The sequence below is a fragment of the Nicotiana tabacum genome, chromosome 8 (genome assembly GCF_000715075.1).
Source record: "Nicotiana tabacum cultivar K326 chromosome 8, ASM71507v2, whole genome shotgun sequence".
Taxonomy (NCBI): domain Eukaryota; kingdom Viridiplantae; phylum Streptophyta; class Magnoliopsida; order Solanales; family Solanaceae; genus Nicotiana; species Nicotiana tabacum.
In genome coordinates, this window is record NC_134087.1 from 38,569,398 (window position 1) to 38,586,552 (window position 17,155).

Here is a 17,155-nt window from a genome sequence, read left to right on the forward strand (position 1 = left end):
ATAAGGTGTGCCCTCTACGTCTACGCCATACTCGGTAAGGAGAAGAGCATGGCGTGCACCCTCAGCCCGAAGTGGGCGCTCATCTGGCCCAGGGGCCCAAACAGCCATTCCTCGATGGGTTATCAAGAATGGATATCTTTTTGATAGTTTAGTCATCCTTATGGAACTTTTTGTATCAAGAAATATAGGATTTGATCGGAAATGGAATCCGGCAACTCGTGTGATATTCCTTAATGTCCATCTGTGAAACAACAATAAATATTGATTTTTAAGGATTGAAATTTGCAAGAAAATTGTGAGAATTAAATTTACTAATTATTATACTGGTATGAACAAGATAAAGAAGTAGACAGAAAATATTGAATTTAATTTTACTAAAACATTAATACTATATAAATCATGCGTTAATTCCATTAGAAAAGAAGAAGTAAAGAGTGAACAAAATTTATCCCAAAAAATATGAGCATTCAATCCAAAATATTAAAGCAACAAATAAAATATAAATTTCCTTAGAACCAATCGAACAAGATAAAGAAGTAGACAGAAAAATATGGAAATTAAATTTACTAAATGTAATATTGTATGTATGAAATGAATAGGCTTACCAAAGCTAAATTAAGTTTCAGAAACTAACACAAAGTTGATCTGCTTCCACAATAAAATGCAGTTTCAAGAACTCGATGTGAAGAATCTAAAGGACTTTAAAAGTTTTAGGGAGGTTCAAAGTTGTTTACTCCAAAACAATCCTAATATATGGAGCAATAACTACCTTTTAAAAATTGGCGGCGCGTTTGTTTAATAATGTTCAAGGTATTAACATCAGCAACGACTTTGCTTTTAAGATGGGATGAAATTTTGTTCTGAAGATGAATCATATGAAGCTTACAATTTCTATGCTGTAGCAAAAGGTTTTGGTGTTGGAAAAGGTGCAAAAACTTACAATAGAAAGAAAGAATTAACTAGGCATTTATTTCTTTATTCTTGCGAAGGACAATCCCTGTTATGTTCGGATTATCAAAAAAATAAATGTCAAAGGTTAGAATATAGATGTGGTTGCATAGCTCGCATAAAGTTTAAGATTTCAAATGGGATATACGAAGTTTTTGAATTTTTTATGAGCATAACCATCCGATAGTAAAGAAAAATTTGAGGCATTTCATGTCGTCTGGCCAAAGACTTACAGATGCTACTAAAGATATTCTTAGTTCTATGGTAAATGCTGGTATTCGCATTGAAAAAGTTGTTCGATACCTTCAAAATGAAGCAGGTGGTATTGAATGTTGGATTCATTGAACAAGATGCTCAAAATTTTATACTAGCACGTAAAAGAAGTATAATTAATTGTGGAAATGCTCAAACTCTTTTGAATCATTTTATATATATGCAATCAGAGGACTCAAACTTTTTTTTACTCTTTTCAAGTAGATGAAGATGGACGAATGTGCAATTTTTCCAAAGAGATAGTATATCTAAGTTGTACTATAAGTGTTTTGGTGATGTGATAATTTTTGACACTACATATGGTACAATAAATATGGCATGATTTGTGCTCCATTTGTGGGTGTGTGAATAATCACCGGAAAAAATATCTTTTTTGGATGTGCATTCTTAAGTGATGAAACAACTAGTTCTTTTGTTTTGCTATTCTACACATTTTTTAAGGTAATGGGAGGGAAAGCACCAAAAACTATATTTACCGATCAAGCTCCTGCAATTGCATCTGCCATTAAGGAAGTTTTTTCAAGTACTTGTCACCGCCTATGTGAATGGCATACTGACAAAAATGTTCAAAAAAATATACCTCAACTTTATTGGAAATCAGGATTTAGGAAAAAATATTTTGATAAGCTCTTATATATGGAGGTGCAAGTCAGAGTCAGAGTTTGAGTCAGTATGGAAAGAAATGACAGAAGATGAGAATGTGAGAGAAATAGTTGGCTTCAAAGATTGCATGATTTGAGGGAAAAGTGGTGGCCTACATTTAGTCGTTCCACTTTCTCTGCAGACATTAAATCAACTCAAAGGAGTGAGAGCACTAATAGGGTCTTTATTGAAATGGCTTGCAAAACAATGACTTTAACTGAATTTGTTAATTATTATGAGCAAAGGGAAACTGAAATGCGTGATATTAAGGTGACGAAGGATTTTAAATGCCGAGGAACACCCAAACTTGCTATAGAAAATTGTGGACATTAAAGCATGCTGCGAATATTTACACAAGAACCATATTTACAACATTTCAACATGAATTTTTGCATGGAACATCCAAGAAGGTGACCAAATTTGAAAATAATGGCATTTGCCACACATATACAGTTCCTAGAAGGGAAGGAGGACAAATTGACGTCGTTCAATTCAATTTATTTGATAATTCTATAAGTTGTAGTTGTCTTATGTTTGAATTTTTGGGTTGGTTATGTTGCCATGCACTAAAAGTATTATTCTGTGAGTTAGATTTTTCTTATATCACTGTGCAATATATTCTGAAAAGATGGACAAAGAATACTATACAAGGGAATGGATTTGATGAGTACAACAATAGGAAGAAATCACCAACTTCATCTGTGGCCATTCGCTTAAATGATTTGATGAAAGAATCATTTGTTGTTATGACTTTAGCTGCAAATACGATGTCGAGTCTGAAAAAATTGCTAGAAAGTGTTTGTATCAAGCAAAGATTGAGATTACTAAACTCCAAAGTGAGTTATATGCAGAAGGTACTCATAAGAGCTATCCCAAATTTAGTACATCTGCTAGTCCTTTAGGAACTAATGATCGAGTTTTCGATCCAATTAAGAAGAAGGATAAAAGAAGTGGATATGGAAGATTGAAACTAAAACTTGAGCAAAAAAGAAGAGGGCACCACAAAAGACTTTAAAAGCTAGAGCAATACAACAACATGAGCAATGATTCTTGGGCTCAAGTCTTGAGGTTCAATCTCTAAACAATCAAATTTTAATTTTATGGTGGTCTTTATATTTTAATTTATTTATTGGTATTGATTTGTTTTCTTTTCCGTTAAATTCATTGATGTCGTTATAAGAAGGTTCCAATACTAGTTTTACACAACTATTGACTCAGGCTTCTGCTAACTAGTTCGGAGGTTGTATTGAGAACCAAAATTCATGCATCACCGGAAGAAATATTTATTTTAATGGTTCAGAGAATTAGTTTTGTATCCTAATTAGTAATTGAGTTGGGACTGATGGTGATTGTATATTGCAACGATGGAGTTATTGGCTCCACGGGTGGATTGAAATTATATTGTTTGAAAGAAGCTTGAAGAATACTAGCAAATAACAATTTGAGAAGTTACTAAGCATTAATCATTTTATATTATTTTTCTTATCTTACAATTATGCAATTGTTCATCTCTATTATACTAATGGAAGTTACTTTTCTAAACAAGTAATAATAACTTTTCTTACTTTTTGACATATTTAATTATCATTAAGCATATCAAGATGATTATTTTTTCAAGCTCTTGTCAACTGATTTGGAGATTATTGTTAAACAAAGTTTGTTCCTTTGGAGACATCCGATTAGCAAAGTCCTTGCGGAAGAATGACACGCACAAATCGATAAATGGTCTAAAAAATTTCTAGAAAAAATTGTTAAACAAAGTTCTGTCTTCATACCCAAAAAAATAATTATAAGTTAGCATATTTTTCCAATTCAAGTATATGTTTTAGCTTCTGTAATATATGTGCCGATCGGAAGGATCAGAAGGCTTAGCTTTTTAAATGCATATATTTTCTTACCATTTTGATTAGTATGTTAATACTTATTTTGGTTCTTAGTTAGGCATATTAAATAACTTTTAAATTATTTGTTCTAATTTTATCTTCAAAGTAAATAAATGAGACTCATGAATTCACTTGTCAGTAATCAAGGGTCTTACATAAGAATTATGTGGAATGTGAGACACAACATAAAATTTCTCGTTTTTTTATTGAGGTTTCACCCGAAGGGCAGCTAAATATGGAAGAGTGAGGACAGTAAATGAAATTAAAAATTTGCACCTAATATAAACAGTGTAATTTAAAATTGCAACCTTTAGACTAATTCAATTACCGAGGTGTCATTTCAATTTGATAAGCACCTATCTGACATTCTCCAATTTGAGAGGTTCACAAAAGTTCCATTAATGCCTTATCTGGCCTTTTTCTTTCTTTTTCAATTGACACAAATTGAACTGTTTGTCCAATGTCCACACTATAATTCCCAAGACATTTAACCTTTAAAGTCCTTAGTTTTAATTAAAAAAACAAAAAAAATCTTCGACCGTTCAATTTACATTGCGTTCCTCAATCCTTCTACTTGAATGAAACTCAAACATTAAGCTTTTCGAGGCCTCAATCTTGCCACTTTACGGCTTGTTTGGAGGATTGTTACGCATCGTTCCATAATGTATCGTATCGTACTGTATTGTATTGTACTGTATCGTTTGCTCAATACAATGTTTGGATAGATTGTATCGTTTGCCATCGTTTCATGATATCATGCACCAGCAATATGAAGAATAAACTTGCAATATTATAAAAAAAAAATTATGATACAACGTAAAATTACAATATAAAAAGATAGGGTAAATGATAAAACAAAATAATTTAATAATAATAAATGGTGAGATTGAGAGAAAAAGACAAGATAACGACGCGACCACATCAAATCAGTCGTTACATAAAGTGGCACATTTCGTCGTTATGTAACGACGGATTTAACGATACGATACAATAAAATTTAAGTAACAATCAAAACAAACATTGTATTTAAAGTAACAATGCGATACGATACAATGGGTAACAACCATCCAAACAAGCTGTTAGTTTAGGGCTTTTTCACTTTTAGCTCGCGCCAGAAACTATTATATTTAGTAGCCGAAAAAGTATATAAAATTTATATAATTTTTGTATCTCCATTTTTCCGGCTATTATTTTGAGAGCGGTTAACAATGTCATTTTCTCATATTTTAGCTAGACCTTCTTGGCACTTCTTTTGATTAGTATATTGGTAACTTTCGTGGGATTTAGAATCCATGGTTGTCCGTAGAATCTCCACTAATTAAATCTTTTTCTTAATTATGAAACATGTCTCTTTACGGTCATGAGAGATGGGTAAGATATGCGTACATATTACCCTCCCCAAACCCCATTTGTAGGATTACACTGGATTTGTGGTTGTTGTTTGTTGCCTCTGCATGTCTGCTCATGAAAGAGGGAGCAGTGAAATGAAATTGCTTTTGATTTAAGCATATCTTTAGCAGAAAGCCACTATAATATGCCGTTTCTAGCAGCGTACTGACTAATTAGCTTAAGAATCTTCTACAAATGATGTACACATAATCTAATGTACTATATTCTTTTATTACAATTAGCTTTGTGGTACAAATAAGCTTCCCTATATATTGTAAAGGGTTGACAGGGAAGGGACAAGGCAGAACCAGAAACCTCTAAGTGAGAGAAAACCAATACTGATATCAAATAACTAATCACCACTGGTGGGTTGACGTGCCATCCCACCAGCATTTCAAACCTATTAGGCAGCTGCACAATTGCCATTGAAATCTAGTCTCTATCGAAAAAGAAGGATCTAAAGCAGAGAGCCACACAACTAATCACCACTAGCTTGTCTATGGTAATAAACTAAGCATTTAGAGTATGTTCTCCAAAAAAAAGAAAAGAAACGCTACATCAATCTCTTACCATTGTTATCTTCAGCCATTGCTTCTTTAACATCAAGAGTAAAACTATATTCCTGATCACAGGCCAGAAAATAAGAGTCGCAGACAAAATAGAGTGTGTAGGTCCTCGTTCCAGCTTCTGCAGGCGCAGCAAACTCCAGCTTGACACTACACTTCCTTTGGAGGGACGTAACTCTCTTAATGGCCAGTAATTGGTTGCTCTTTGTATCGCCAACAACAAGCCACCATCCTTCTTCCTTGGCTTTAGCATATCTGGGTGCAAAAACAGGCCCAACCTCTGTTCTACCCTTAATATCTCGCTCAAGGGTTACCTGCACACTTACATGGTCTCCAGCCCTCACATTATCACTCTCCAGCACATCATATGTCAAATCAATGTCTGGAAACCGATTACAGAACCGTTCAATATCCATAAGCTCTAAGTCCGACATTTGAAAGAGCTCACGCTTCTCGTCAACTTTCATCTGCACTAAATCAAACACTGTCTCTATACTCTTTCCTGGATTTTCTAGGCACTTGCTAGCCAATTCCTCTGTGAAGTGTGGAACCTGGAGAAGCACAGAATCACGTACCCACATTCCCTGTGTCACCATCTGGCTTACCTCCATTGCTAGAATTGCTAGACTAAACCATCCATTGCTGGAAATAACATCAACCATTGCTTGAAGCAGCCTAGTAGCAGAAACAAGCACCTCTTGCTGGTCAGAAACGAGATTGCCACCCACCACTTGCCTAGAGAAATGGGCTTGCAAAAGAGCATTAGCCTTTATGTGAGGATCTGTGTATATCGGATTCTCAAAAGAGAAACGCTGGTGATGAATCAACCTTCTTATCAACTCCTCCTCACCTGGTCGTATAGGCAACTGTTCATATTCCGAAGCTGAAGCCAATATTTCCAGCATGCCCTTCAACTTCGTTTTGGAGGTCAAAGAAGAGTTAAAACGCTCTATTGTCGTGTAACTGATATAATAATATGACGCTATCCTGCCAAGATTCATAGGTGAAAGCAAAAAGTCATCCTCAACGGCGACACATTTGCTTGCCTCCAAGTCACTGATAGCATTCTCCACCAGCTGCGAGAGGTGGTCAGAGAGATGCCTGTGACCAACACCCAGCAGATTGTAGTAATTTGGATTCTGTGTCAGCCTTCTGTACATGAAGGTCCATGTTAGGTAATTCACAGCATCCTGCTTGTTCTGAATAACTCCAGTAACCACCTCAGCATTCAAATTGTCATGGAGATAGTGCTGCAGATGGCTTTCAACTGGGAATGCTTCATACAAGAACTTCTTATAGTAGTCCTTCCGTGGTGCATGGCAGAGGATGATACACTTCCCAGAGCTATCTACAAGAGGACGACTAGCATGACCCATCATCTGCAACAAATCAGTAACCGGATAATCAGTGTACTGTGCATTTTCCCTACCATCATAGTATTGAGTTCCCATGACCACCACCAAATGTGCAGATACTGCTACTCCCCAACACATTGTACTGTTCATTACACACACTTGAATCCATCCAGTTTCAAACAATGTTTTCACTATAGCCTGATCATTGCCACTCAATCCCTCATGCAAGTAGCCCACGCCATATTTGAGTGTCTCCTTCAGCATAGATTCATTGATCCTGTTGACAAAAGGCTCCAACTCGTCTGCAGATCGTAGCAGAAATATAGGTGTGTCTTCGCTGTCCATGCTTGAATAAGTCATCAGATCTAGGGCAGTCAAGCGTGCATGCTTCCTTGTAGGAACATACACGATTGCAGGTTTTCCTTTCCTTGCATGTCGGACTATTGCAGTATATGTGGGCTTTGTCATGGCTTGCATCCTAGCTTCAAAGTTAGCAATATCAATACCCTGAATGTGTATTTCCAGTGGCACAGGCCTGACAGTAGGAGGAAAGTTGAAGAGCCCATGAGATGTAGCCCCAATCCATTCTCCCAAATCCTTGGCATTAGCTAGGGAAGTTGACAAAGCGATGATCCGGATCTTGTTCTCAACCTGGCTTGAGATATATCTCATCCGAGAGACGATTACCTCCAGGATTGGGCCACCTTGACCACCAATCAGATGCAACTCATCGATTATGAAAAGACTGACTTGCTGAACATGCTTACGCTGTTTCCAACGACGAGATAAAGCATCCCATTTCTCAGGCGTGCTGATAATTAATTGACCCTTCTCCAACAGCTTCAGATCACTGGTTGTCTCCCCAGTTAATTCAACAACTCTCATCCCCAGAGAGTCTCCAAATTTCTTCTTCCAATCACTGAATCGCTCCTTGGCAAGAGCCACTAGTGGAGCTATATATACAGCACGCATGGCACTATCAGGTCCTTTCTGATGATTCCTCAATATGGCAAATTCAGCACAAATGGTCTTCCCACTACCAGTTGGAGCTGCAACCAAAACATTGTCATCTGAATTGTACAACACTGTGAAAACCTGAGTCTGAACCGGATTGAAATGCTTAAAATCTTGACAAAGTGCTTCATATGCTGGATTCCTCAATGCAGTTATTGGCAGAGGTTGTAAGTCTAGTAACTCGGTGGGAGGAGGATATTTTTCAGGCAAAATCAGGTGTCGGAAAGAGACTGGCAAAACAGTTTCGGACCCTAGCCATCTGTCTGAGACAACGCGAATGAAATATTGAGGGGGCAATGGCTCATATATTGGGACTGTGAAGTTCAAAGTATGGTCTTCATCAATATACTGCTTCTTCAGCATGAAATATTCATAGTGAAGAATATATTCTCCATCATCATCTTCAACAATCACCCAGAAAGGTTCTACAAAACCATGAACCTTGTCGTCCCATCGGAAATCTGGTGTAATAGTCAATTCTACCCTCAAAACTGACCGGGTAATTGGTTGAACATGTGCTGTGAGGTTCAGCTTTGGGAACTGATGAATAAACTTGTGTAACGTCCTTCCCATCTTTGGGGACCGGATAAGCTCTCCCAATTCTTGTGATGAAAGATCATAATAACGCTCCCAAGCCAAATCTTTCTTCTCCAACTTCATCAAGATCTCATTTGGTATGCCATGGAATTGGCGAAGTGGTGTCTGTACACTCCACATCCTTTTGCTTATCATTTTGCACCATTTCAAGGCCTTCTCAGCTAACTGAGCCCATCCTCTTTTCAGAACTATCTCAAAAAGAGCTCGCATGAGACGTGCAGCACTCTGAGTTATATAAACCATGTCCGATGACAAAGACAACCCTTCGAGCTTCAGCTGCGAAATATATGCCTGCAGTAGAACATTGATCTTGGCACTGGGCTCCTCAAGACTCTCTCTGATAGGAATGGGAACACGATCCAGAAGCTTTGCCAATTCCATCTTCTCATCTTGTCTTACCGTTGCATATTTGAACTCCTCACTGAGAGAGAAGAGTCTACAAAGCTCAATATCACCCATCGTCGGTTTCAAGTGCTCATTGTATGTGGAAATTGTCCCATGAGTTATGTAGTAATAGCTAGCAATGCGACCCAAGTCAGTCACCTGAAAATATCCACTTTTTCTATCATACTTAATCAGGTTGTTTTTGTCCAGTAATGTAGCTGCAGAATGAACCAAGTCAGCACACCTTTCCTCCAAAGCAAAGTCAGTTTTGAGACCATAAAGAGTGGGATTTCGTAGCATTCGAACACAGAGGTAAGTATAGAGGAGCCACTTGCATGCCTCTTTGGCATTCTGCACCGTCCCAAGGACAATCTCTGCGTTCAATTGATCAGGCAACTTAGATATTAGTTGACTTTCAATAGGAAGCTGCTGATTCATTAAAGAAAGATAATATTGCAATTGTGTGTGTCCAGTTATGATGATTCCTTCACCATAAGTGTCATATTGAGGCCTTCCCGCACGGCCAAGCATCTGCATAACATCAAGGGGACTGAGTTCAGTCCAGGCTCCTTTTTCAGGATTGTATATCTGAGTGCCCTTTATAATGACAGTATGTGCAGGTAAATTGACACCCCAAGCTAAGGTTGCTGTTGAAACCAAAACTTGCACATGGCCAGCAGCAAAAAGCTCCTCCACAAGTTGCCGATCAGTTCTAGCCAACCCCGCATGGTGAATCGCAAAACCATATGGTAGAACATCTTTGAGGTCATTGCTCTTGATAAGCTCAGTTTGAGACTGTAGAATTTCCCAAGTTAAACTATCCTCCTTCAAAAACTTACCAAGGGTGTCATTAGCAAGTGCAGTATCCCGTATTGCCCGAGCTGTTTTAGCTGTTTCTTTCCTTGAATGGACAAAAATAAGCACCTGATGCTTTCCTGCAACACTAATCACCTTCTCATAGCAAACATCATTCATCAACTGGAATCTCTGCAGTGGCTTCTTAACAGTAATACCAATATACTGTTGAGCCAACGGTACAGGTCTATAGCTATTGTCAAAATGAAAGAGTCCTTTGTTCCGATCAACTTGCAAAAACACAGCCACGTCCTCATAATTTGGAAGAGTTGCTGATAATCCAACAAGCCGAATATGCTCTTTTGTGGTTTCAATCTGTCTAACAGTTCTCGCAATGATACTCTCCAGGACAGGCCCTCGATTGTCATGAAGGAGATGTATCTCATCAATAATAACAAGTTTAACAAGCTGCATATACGTGCGATCGCCTGACTTTCTTGTTATAATATCCCACTTCTCTGGGGTAGTCACAATAATTTGAGTCTCTTCAATCTGTTGACGAGTTAATGTTTGATCACCGCTCAACTCTTTCACCTTGACACCATAATGTTCCAACCGCTTGGAGAGATTACCAACCACTTCCGCAACAAGGGCTTTCATGGGTGCCACATATACAATCTTATAATTGTTGTGGTTGAATGATCCATCTTCGTTGCGGTTTAGTGCAATTTGCTGAAGTATAGTAAACATAGCTACATTGGTCTTCCCAGCACCAGTCGGAGCACAGAGCAAAATGTTCTCTGGGGTAAAGAGGGCAGTTTCATATACTTTACTCTGCACCTTGTTCAATTGGGTCATCCCGCTAAACACTGGTTGAGCCCACTCTGGAATGGACGATATCTTCACAAGCTCTTGGCCAGGGGCTAGTGGCTTGGACTTCAATGCTGGTACATGAACTTCCTCATAGCCCTTCTTATGACTCCTATAAGACCCCGCTGGAAGCTCTAATGTCTTATTTGACATCAATAAACCACCTTGATGAAATGTAAGGCTGTCAAGATCAAGCAACTCATGCTGTCCACCATTATCAACATCTCTATCTATAAGTGCCTTACTATCCCCGTTACCATCAACACCACCAGTCTCATCTTTAAGAGACCGAGCCTCTTCCCTAATGTTTTTTTCCAACTTCTTCTGCCTCTCTTTTGCTGTAACCCTAGTCGCGCGCAACTGCTCTAATATGGCAGCATGATCTTGCCCCAAAGCCAACATCTCTTCTTCAATTCTCTTCCTTTTCTCTTGGTCTTCAGCCCTTGCAAGACGGGTACACCATACTACCTTAAGCCGGTTCCCTAGAAGATATTTGATGAGACTGAACTTGTCAAATTGGAGATGAACCAGTAGCTTGGTTTCTACTTGGCGATCATCATCCCTTTCAGCAAGAATTTTAAGAACTTCTTCAGCAAGCTTTTGGCTCTGTTGCGGATCCATCTGCTGCTGGTAAGCTTGAGAAATCTTTCTTTGAAGCCAATAAGCATCTATGTCCTGAACATTCAAAGCCATTCCTTCATCCGACTCCTGCATCTCATCTTCATCAATGCCACTGCCCATTTGCATTGAGCCAGAACCATTGGCTTCCAGCACAACATCATCATCCTCTTCATCATCAATCTCGCTTTCTTCATCTTCTTCTTCGTCTTCATTCTCCTCAAACTCAACTGCCACACCAACATCATAATCAAGAGCTTCATCACTATCAACGTGGCCATCTAACTGGTAGTCAGTGATGAGTTGCCCAATCGACACCAACTTATCAAACACCTGGTCCGAAATAGGGTTTAACAGCTTATGAATTTCCAATTTCTTTTCAGGGTTCTTAAAGTTGCCGTCTTTTAACACGGCCAATATCTCATCAGCAGCCCCACTCACAACACTAAAGGGCTGCCCGCCAATTTGCTGCTGAATAAGGCTGAGCATGGCTTCATAAGCAGCCCTAGTTTCCATAGTTTTAGGCTGGTAAACTCCACCTTCCTCATCAGTTAAATTAAGAACACTTTCTTCCTGAAGAAGTCGTCGTCTTTTAGGCTCAGAGGCAAGTGTGTCCCATTGCCGCTCCTTTTTCTTCCTATCCTTCTCAGATGGTCTACCTCTGTAAGCTCGATCACCAAATGTTTTGGGGTCTATTCTGCCATAAAGAGACTCAGGTTCACCGGTCAGTTCATGAATATCACGAGGACGACGAGAATCGGTGGTTAGGGTAAGATTTGAGTTTGCTCGGTATTCATACTGTTTCATACGTGCATGTGCCTCTGCACCACCACCCGAATCGGCCATCTGAAAAAAAAATCAAGTACGACGAAGAGATTCTAAAGTGAAAGCAATATACGATGAAGCGGACGATAACAGATCCTATATATATAGTTGACAGAATCCCAATTGGGGTTGGACTAGAAAAGTTCAGTTTTGGAACCGCCCCGATTGTATCCCAATTAGGATTTTCCTGATTGGATTGAAAAAGTATGAGTTTTACTAGTTGAAAACCGCCTAGCTATTGGGATTGGATTTTAAATGTGTAGTTTCTTTTTTTTGTTGGTCAAATTATAAACATAACAAACTCTTTTATCTTATGGTATAATATAAAAAAAAAAGTAATATAAGAGAAATTTAGAGAGAGATAATTAATAAACTTTTATTGATAATCTAACACAAATGAGTAGAGAAGTCTCTATTTATAATAAAAAAATTGCTTGGTGACCAAGTAACTGATCTTGATGGTCAAGTAACAAATATTGGTGACCAACTAACCAATCTCGGTGACCAAGTAATTAGACTAGGTCATGGCTAACTAATTTACTCCCAAATAATTTTATAATACATGAACATTCAGTTTTAATATTATTAGTCTCGCGTTGTGCGTGTACCCTGTATTGATGAATATAATTTTTTGAAATTATGCAATTTTTATTAATTAATGTGTTTGAGTTATTAAATATTATTAAAATAAGATAGATAGATTTATGTACATTTTATAGTTATAGATAAAAATAATATAAAAACAGTTGTTATTATTATTATTAAACAAATATCTAATGTGATTTGATCTTAGTCCTTTTTATTTAAAAAGTATAGCTTTTAACTTGTGACTTTGAATAATGTTGATACAGGGTTTTAATTTTATGAGTTAGGCAACTATCCTTTCTAGTAATAACACGGAACGAAAGTCTAAGAGCCCATGATTTGAAGTAGCTGATACGTATTAGGTGTTGAAAAGCACTTTTAAGTGATGAAATTGACTTAATAAATAAGCAGTTACGTGTTTGGATACAAGTGCTGAAATTGATAATAAGTTGTTGCAGTATTTGAGAAAAAAGTGTTGATAAACTCTTTTTCTGTTAAAATGACTTAAATAAACTTAGAACTGTTTACACTTATAAGGGCATAATTTCTTCAAAATTTTAGATTTCGGATCTATTCAAATACAAAATATTTTATTTGTCATTTTATTTTAAATACAATTGTGCTTAGATAAGAAAATTTTTATGATAAATAAATTTTATTTTATGATAAGCACATAATCATAAGTTATAATAATTAATAAATTGATAAAAGTTTCTAAGTAAAAAATAAATCTAAGTAAATATTTGAAGAGAAACAAACATTGTCTTCATCACCACAACACTTAGAAAGCAATGCACCAAAAATTTGATATGTCATCATTTATTACATACAGTTCAAAGAGTAATACACAATCACATAGATATAAATATGCAAAGAAATAGAGAATTTGCTTATCTTAAATAGTCAATGAGAATTGCAGACTTGAAGAGGCATGGGGAGGGGTTGTTCTAAAAAGGAATATTTTAAGGATAAAATAATAAAAAACTTAGATAAACTTAAAGTGTTTGTCTATATCTATATCTATCTATACTATATTAAAAGCACGAAAGCCCTTAGCGAAATGTCGTTCGCCTTTTTTACCCTTTAAAACTAGAGTTCAGACTAGACAAAATAGTCTTTTAAATATTATCCTAATATTTAAAAATATTTATTTAATTATATCCCTAATATTTAGGAATTGACATTTAATTGTTTCCTTTATATTTAGGAATAATCATTTAATTATTTTCTTAATATTTAGGACTTCGAAATTAATTAAAATTTTAGATATTAAATCACTCCTTATTCAAACTATATACAAACTTCTATAATCGAAGAACTTAAAATAAAGAAAAAATTTAGCTTTATAAATTCTTTCCTTTTAAAATTCATTATTTCTAACACCAAAGATTTAAGCAATAACTCTTAGCTAAATATTAAAAACGATTTTACTTAAATATTCTCTTACCAAATATTTGGAAGTTTGACCCTAGATGTCGTATCAATTTAAAATCTAAGAACTAAAATAAATTCAATTTAAGGAATTTATTTAATAACAAGACAATACTTTAGAATGGAAAAGAATGATTTTCTTAACATAATTTTCTATTATATTTTGATTAAATTAAGTAATATGATATCTTATTTATTAAATGCAAACTGAGATATATTATTCTTAATTTCTTAAGGATTATACAAAGTTCAACCAAGATATTATCATAGTTGGGTAAATACTTACTCACACCATGTGTTTACACCAAACTATATTAACTCACTATGGTTAATTAATTTAATTAGATGAGAATGAATATAATTTACTATGGTTAAATGATTGAAATCCATATGCAAGAGACATGCCATGTATCTATTGGTTAGGTGTAAACATCTAGTGCGAGTAATAATAATATATTTTTAATTCTTTTATTACTTTCATATTAAATTAAAATTAAGAAATACAAATTATGAGGAATAATTGGGGTCATTACTTATTTTCCTGAGTAAAATATATGACTAATTGGGGTCTCAAATTAATAAAAATTTATTTATTAGATTTTTTTCTCACTTAAACTATGTAGGAAATTATTTATCTATCTATACTATATTAAAAGCACGAAATCCCTATTGAAATATCTTTTTTACTATTTAAAAGCTAATTTTACTCTAGATAAAATAGTCATTTAATTATTTTCCTAATTTAGGACTTCAAATCAACTAGAATTTTACTTACGAAGATCCTAACAATTAGGACTTCAAATTGAATTAAATTTTAACTTATTAAATCATTCCTTATTTGATCAGTTTTTTATAAATATTCTTTTGGAGTTTAGTACATTCCATTAAAGTTATTTTAATTCTTAGCCTATGAGGTATATAATAGTATGTTTCTCTCTCTAAATTATCAATAATTGATTGCCTAAAATATGAAACATCCATCAACAATGCATGTTCGCCTTTTTCCTGTTAACATTTAAGAGTTTTGATTATCTCAACTTTAAATTTCTAGAAGATTGAACTAAAATGATGTTAATTTAGAAATAAATTAAGCTACAGTCATACTATGCGAATTTGTAACTACATTTCATTTTTTAAACTTAAGATAAAGTAATGCATTTGGAACTCTTGAAATAGCTATATAGTTGTCAATAGCATAGTGCATTTAGAGTGAGTTTAGGATAGTATTAACTTTTATTTGGTGTTGGATAAACGTGCAAAGTAGGGAATTTAGACTTAGATCAATAAGAATCTAGATAATTTGTTTACACAAGAAGAGGTTCATTTGGCTTGTCTATAATTTTGATTAACTTTGAATGAACAATTATTTTTTTGTATAATAACATTATGAACGTAGAGTTTACAAAGAGTTGTTAGATGAAATAACAACCTATCATATTTGTATCTTATATAATTAAATATTTATAATTATAAATACTATAGAACTAATTACATTAAATTCTTTCAGAAATGTTGAATTCAACTATATATTGCATCAATGTACTAATATTTATTTTCATCATTTAAACATATATTGCATTGAATTTAACCTCCATCGCTATGTTTCTATAATTCATATATATTTTATATTGACTAACGTGATGCACACGTGAAACGCACGTACACTAAAACTATACTATATTAAAAGCACGAAGCCCCTTAGCGAAATGTCGTTCACCTTTTTTATCCTTTAAAAATAGATTATATATTGGACAAAATAGTAATTAAATAATTTTTTTTGATTTTTAAGGTTTTGAAATCAACTAAAATTCTCTTTCCTTACTTGAATTAGGTAGAAACTACTAATATTTAAGACTTTTAACTCAACTAAATTTTACTTAATAATTCCTTCCTTATTTGAAATTACCCATATTTCCTAGAACGTCCAACAAAGTAAATGTTGATTCGTTAGGATTCTAAAGTTTTAGAAGTGATTTAAACCACTTTTTTATTTGTCCTCATTGAAATTAATAACTAAATTTTTATAAACAGTTATAATGCAAAAATCCTATCAACTCAATCAAAATTATCGAAGTCATTATGTAGAGCTCCTTTTTATTTATTTTTTATATAATTTTTTAAGGAGTATTTGTTCTAAAGTTCACCTTTAGCTATTGCCTTTTGCTTTCACATAACAAATATTTGTTTGCAAGAAACTATTTTGTCATCTATCATAATATGTTGATGAACTCTATTTATTTTCAACCTTTGTATATGTTTAAATTTCTTCTTCTGTTAAATTTCGAGCATCCAGATATTTATTGGGGTTCTTTGAATAAAATTTTATATTGGATAAAATTATAATCTAAGTTATTCTTTTTAATATTTAGAACTTTATAATCAACCGAGATTTTCTTACTAAATTATTTCTTACCTGAACTAACATAACCTTAATAAAAGAATGTTACTATATTAGTTTATGGTGCACGTTACAAATTTAGTGATAATATTGCTTCTCTTCATGTTTTCTCCATGCACACGTTGTGTTTTATCTATATTTTCTTTTTCAGTAGTTTTAATTAATTACTTTAGACTAAATTAGATTAAAATAAATTTGTTGGTGATAAATATATATACAATTATAAGAAACAAATATATCAGCATAAATATGCATTGCATAGATATAATTATAATTTTCATTAATATTTTAAATGTTTGATATTACAATTTATTTTTAAATATTGAATTAGCTAATATTTTTATTCTATGTATTTTAATTATCTTAGTAAAAAAAAAGACTAAGTACGAACTATAACTAAAGCTGATAATTCGTTGCCACTCCTTCTCAATTAAAAATTTATAACTGGTAATACAATTAAAATCAATTAATTTTATATGACTTAATTATCTTAGCAAAAATAAAAAATAAAAAGAAAGAAAGACTATTTATGAAAAAGCATGTTTGATCCTCAGGTTATATAATAGTATGTCCATTGCCTTT

General features: G+C 34.4%; 1 protein-coding gene across 1 annotated transcript; it reads right to left on the bottom strand.

The window, feature by feature from the left end:
• Window positions 1-5,336: 5,336 nt before the first annotated feature.
• LOC107821690 (DExH-box ATP-dependent RNA helicase DExH12-like) lies at window positions 5,337-12,419 on the bottom strand. Its single transcript, XM_016648131.2, has one exon. The coding sequence runs from the start codon at window positions 12,178-12,180 to the stop codon at window positions 5,689-5,691; it is 6,492 nt and encodes a 2,163-aa protein (XP_016503617.1). The 5' UTR covers window positions 12,181-12,419; the 3' UTR covers window positions 5,337-5,688.
• Window positions 12,420-17,155: the final 4,736 nt, after the last annotated feature.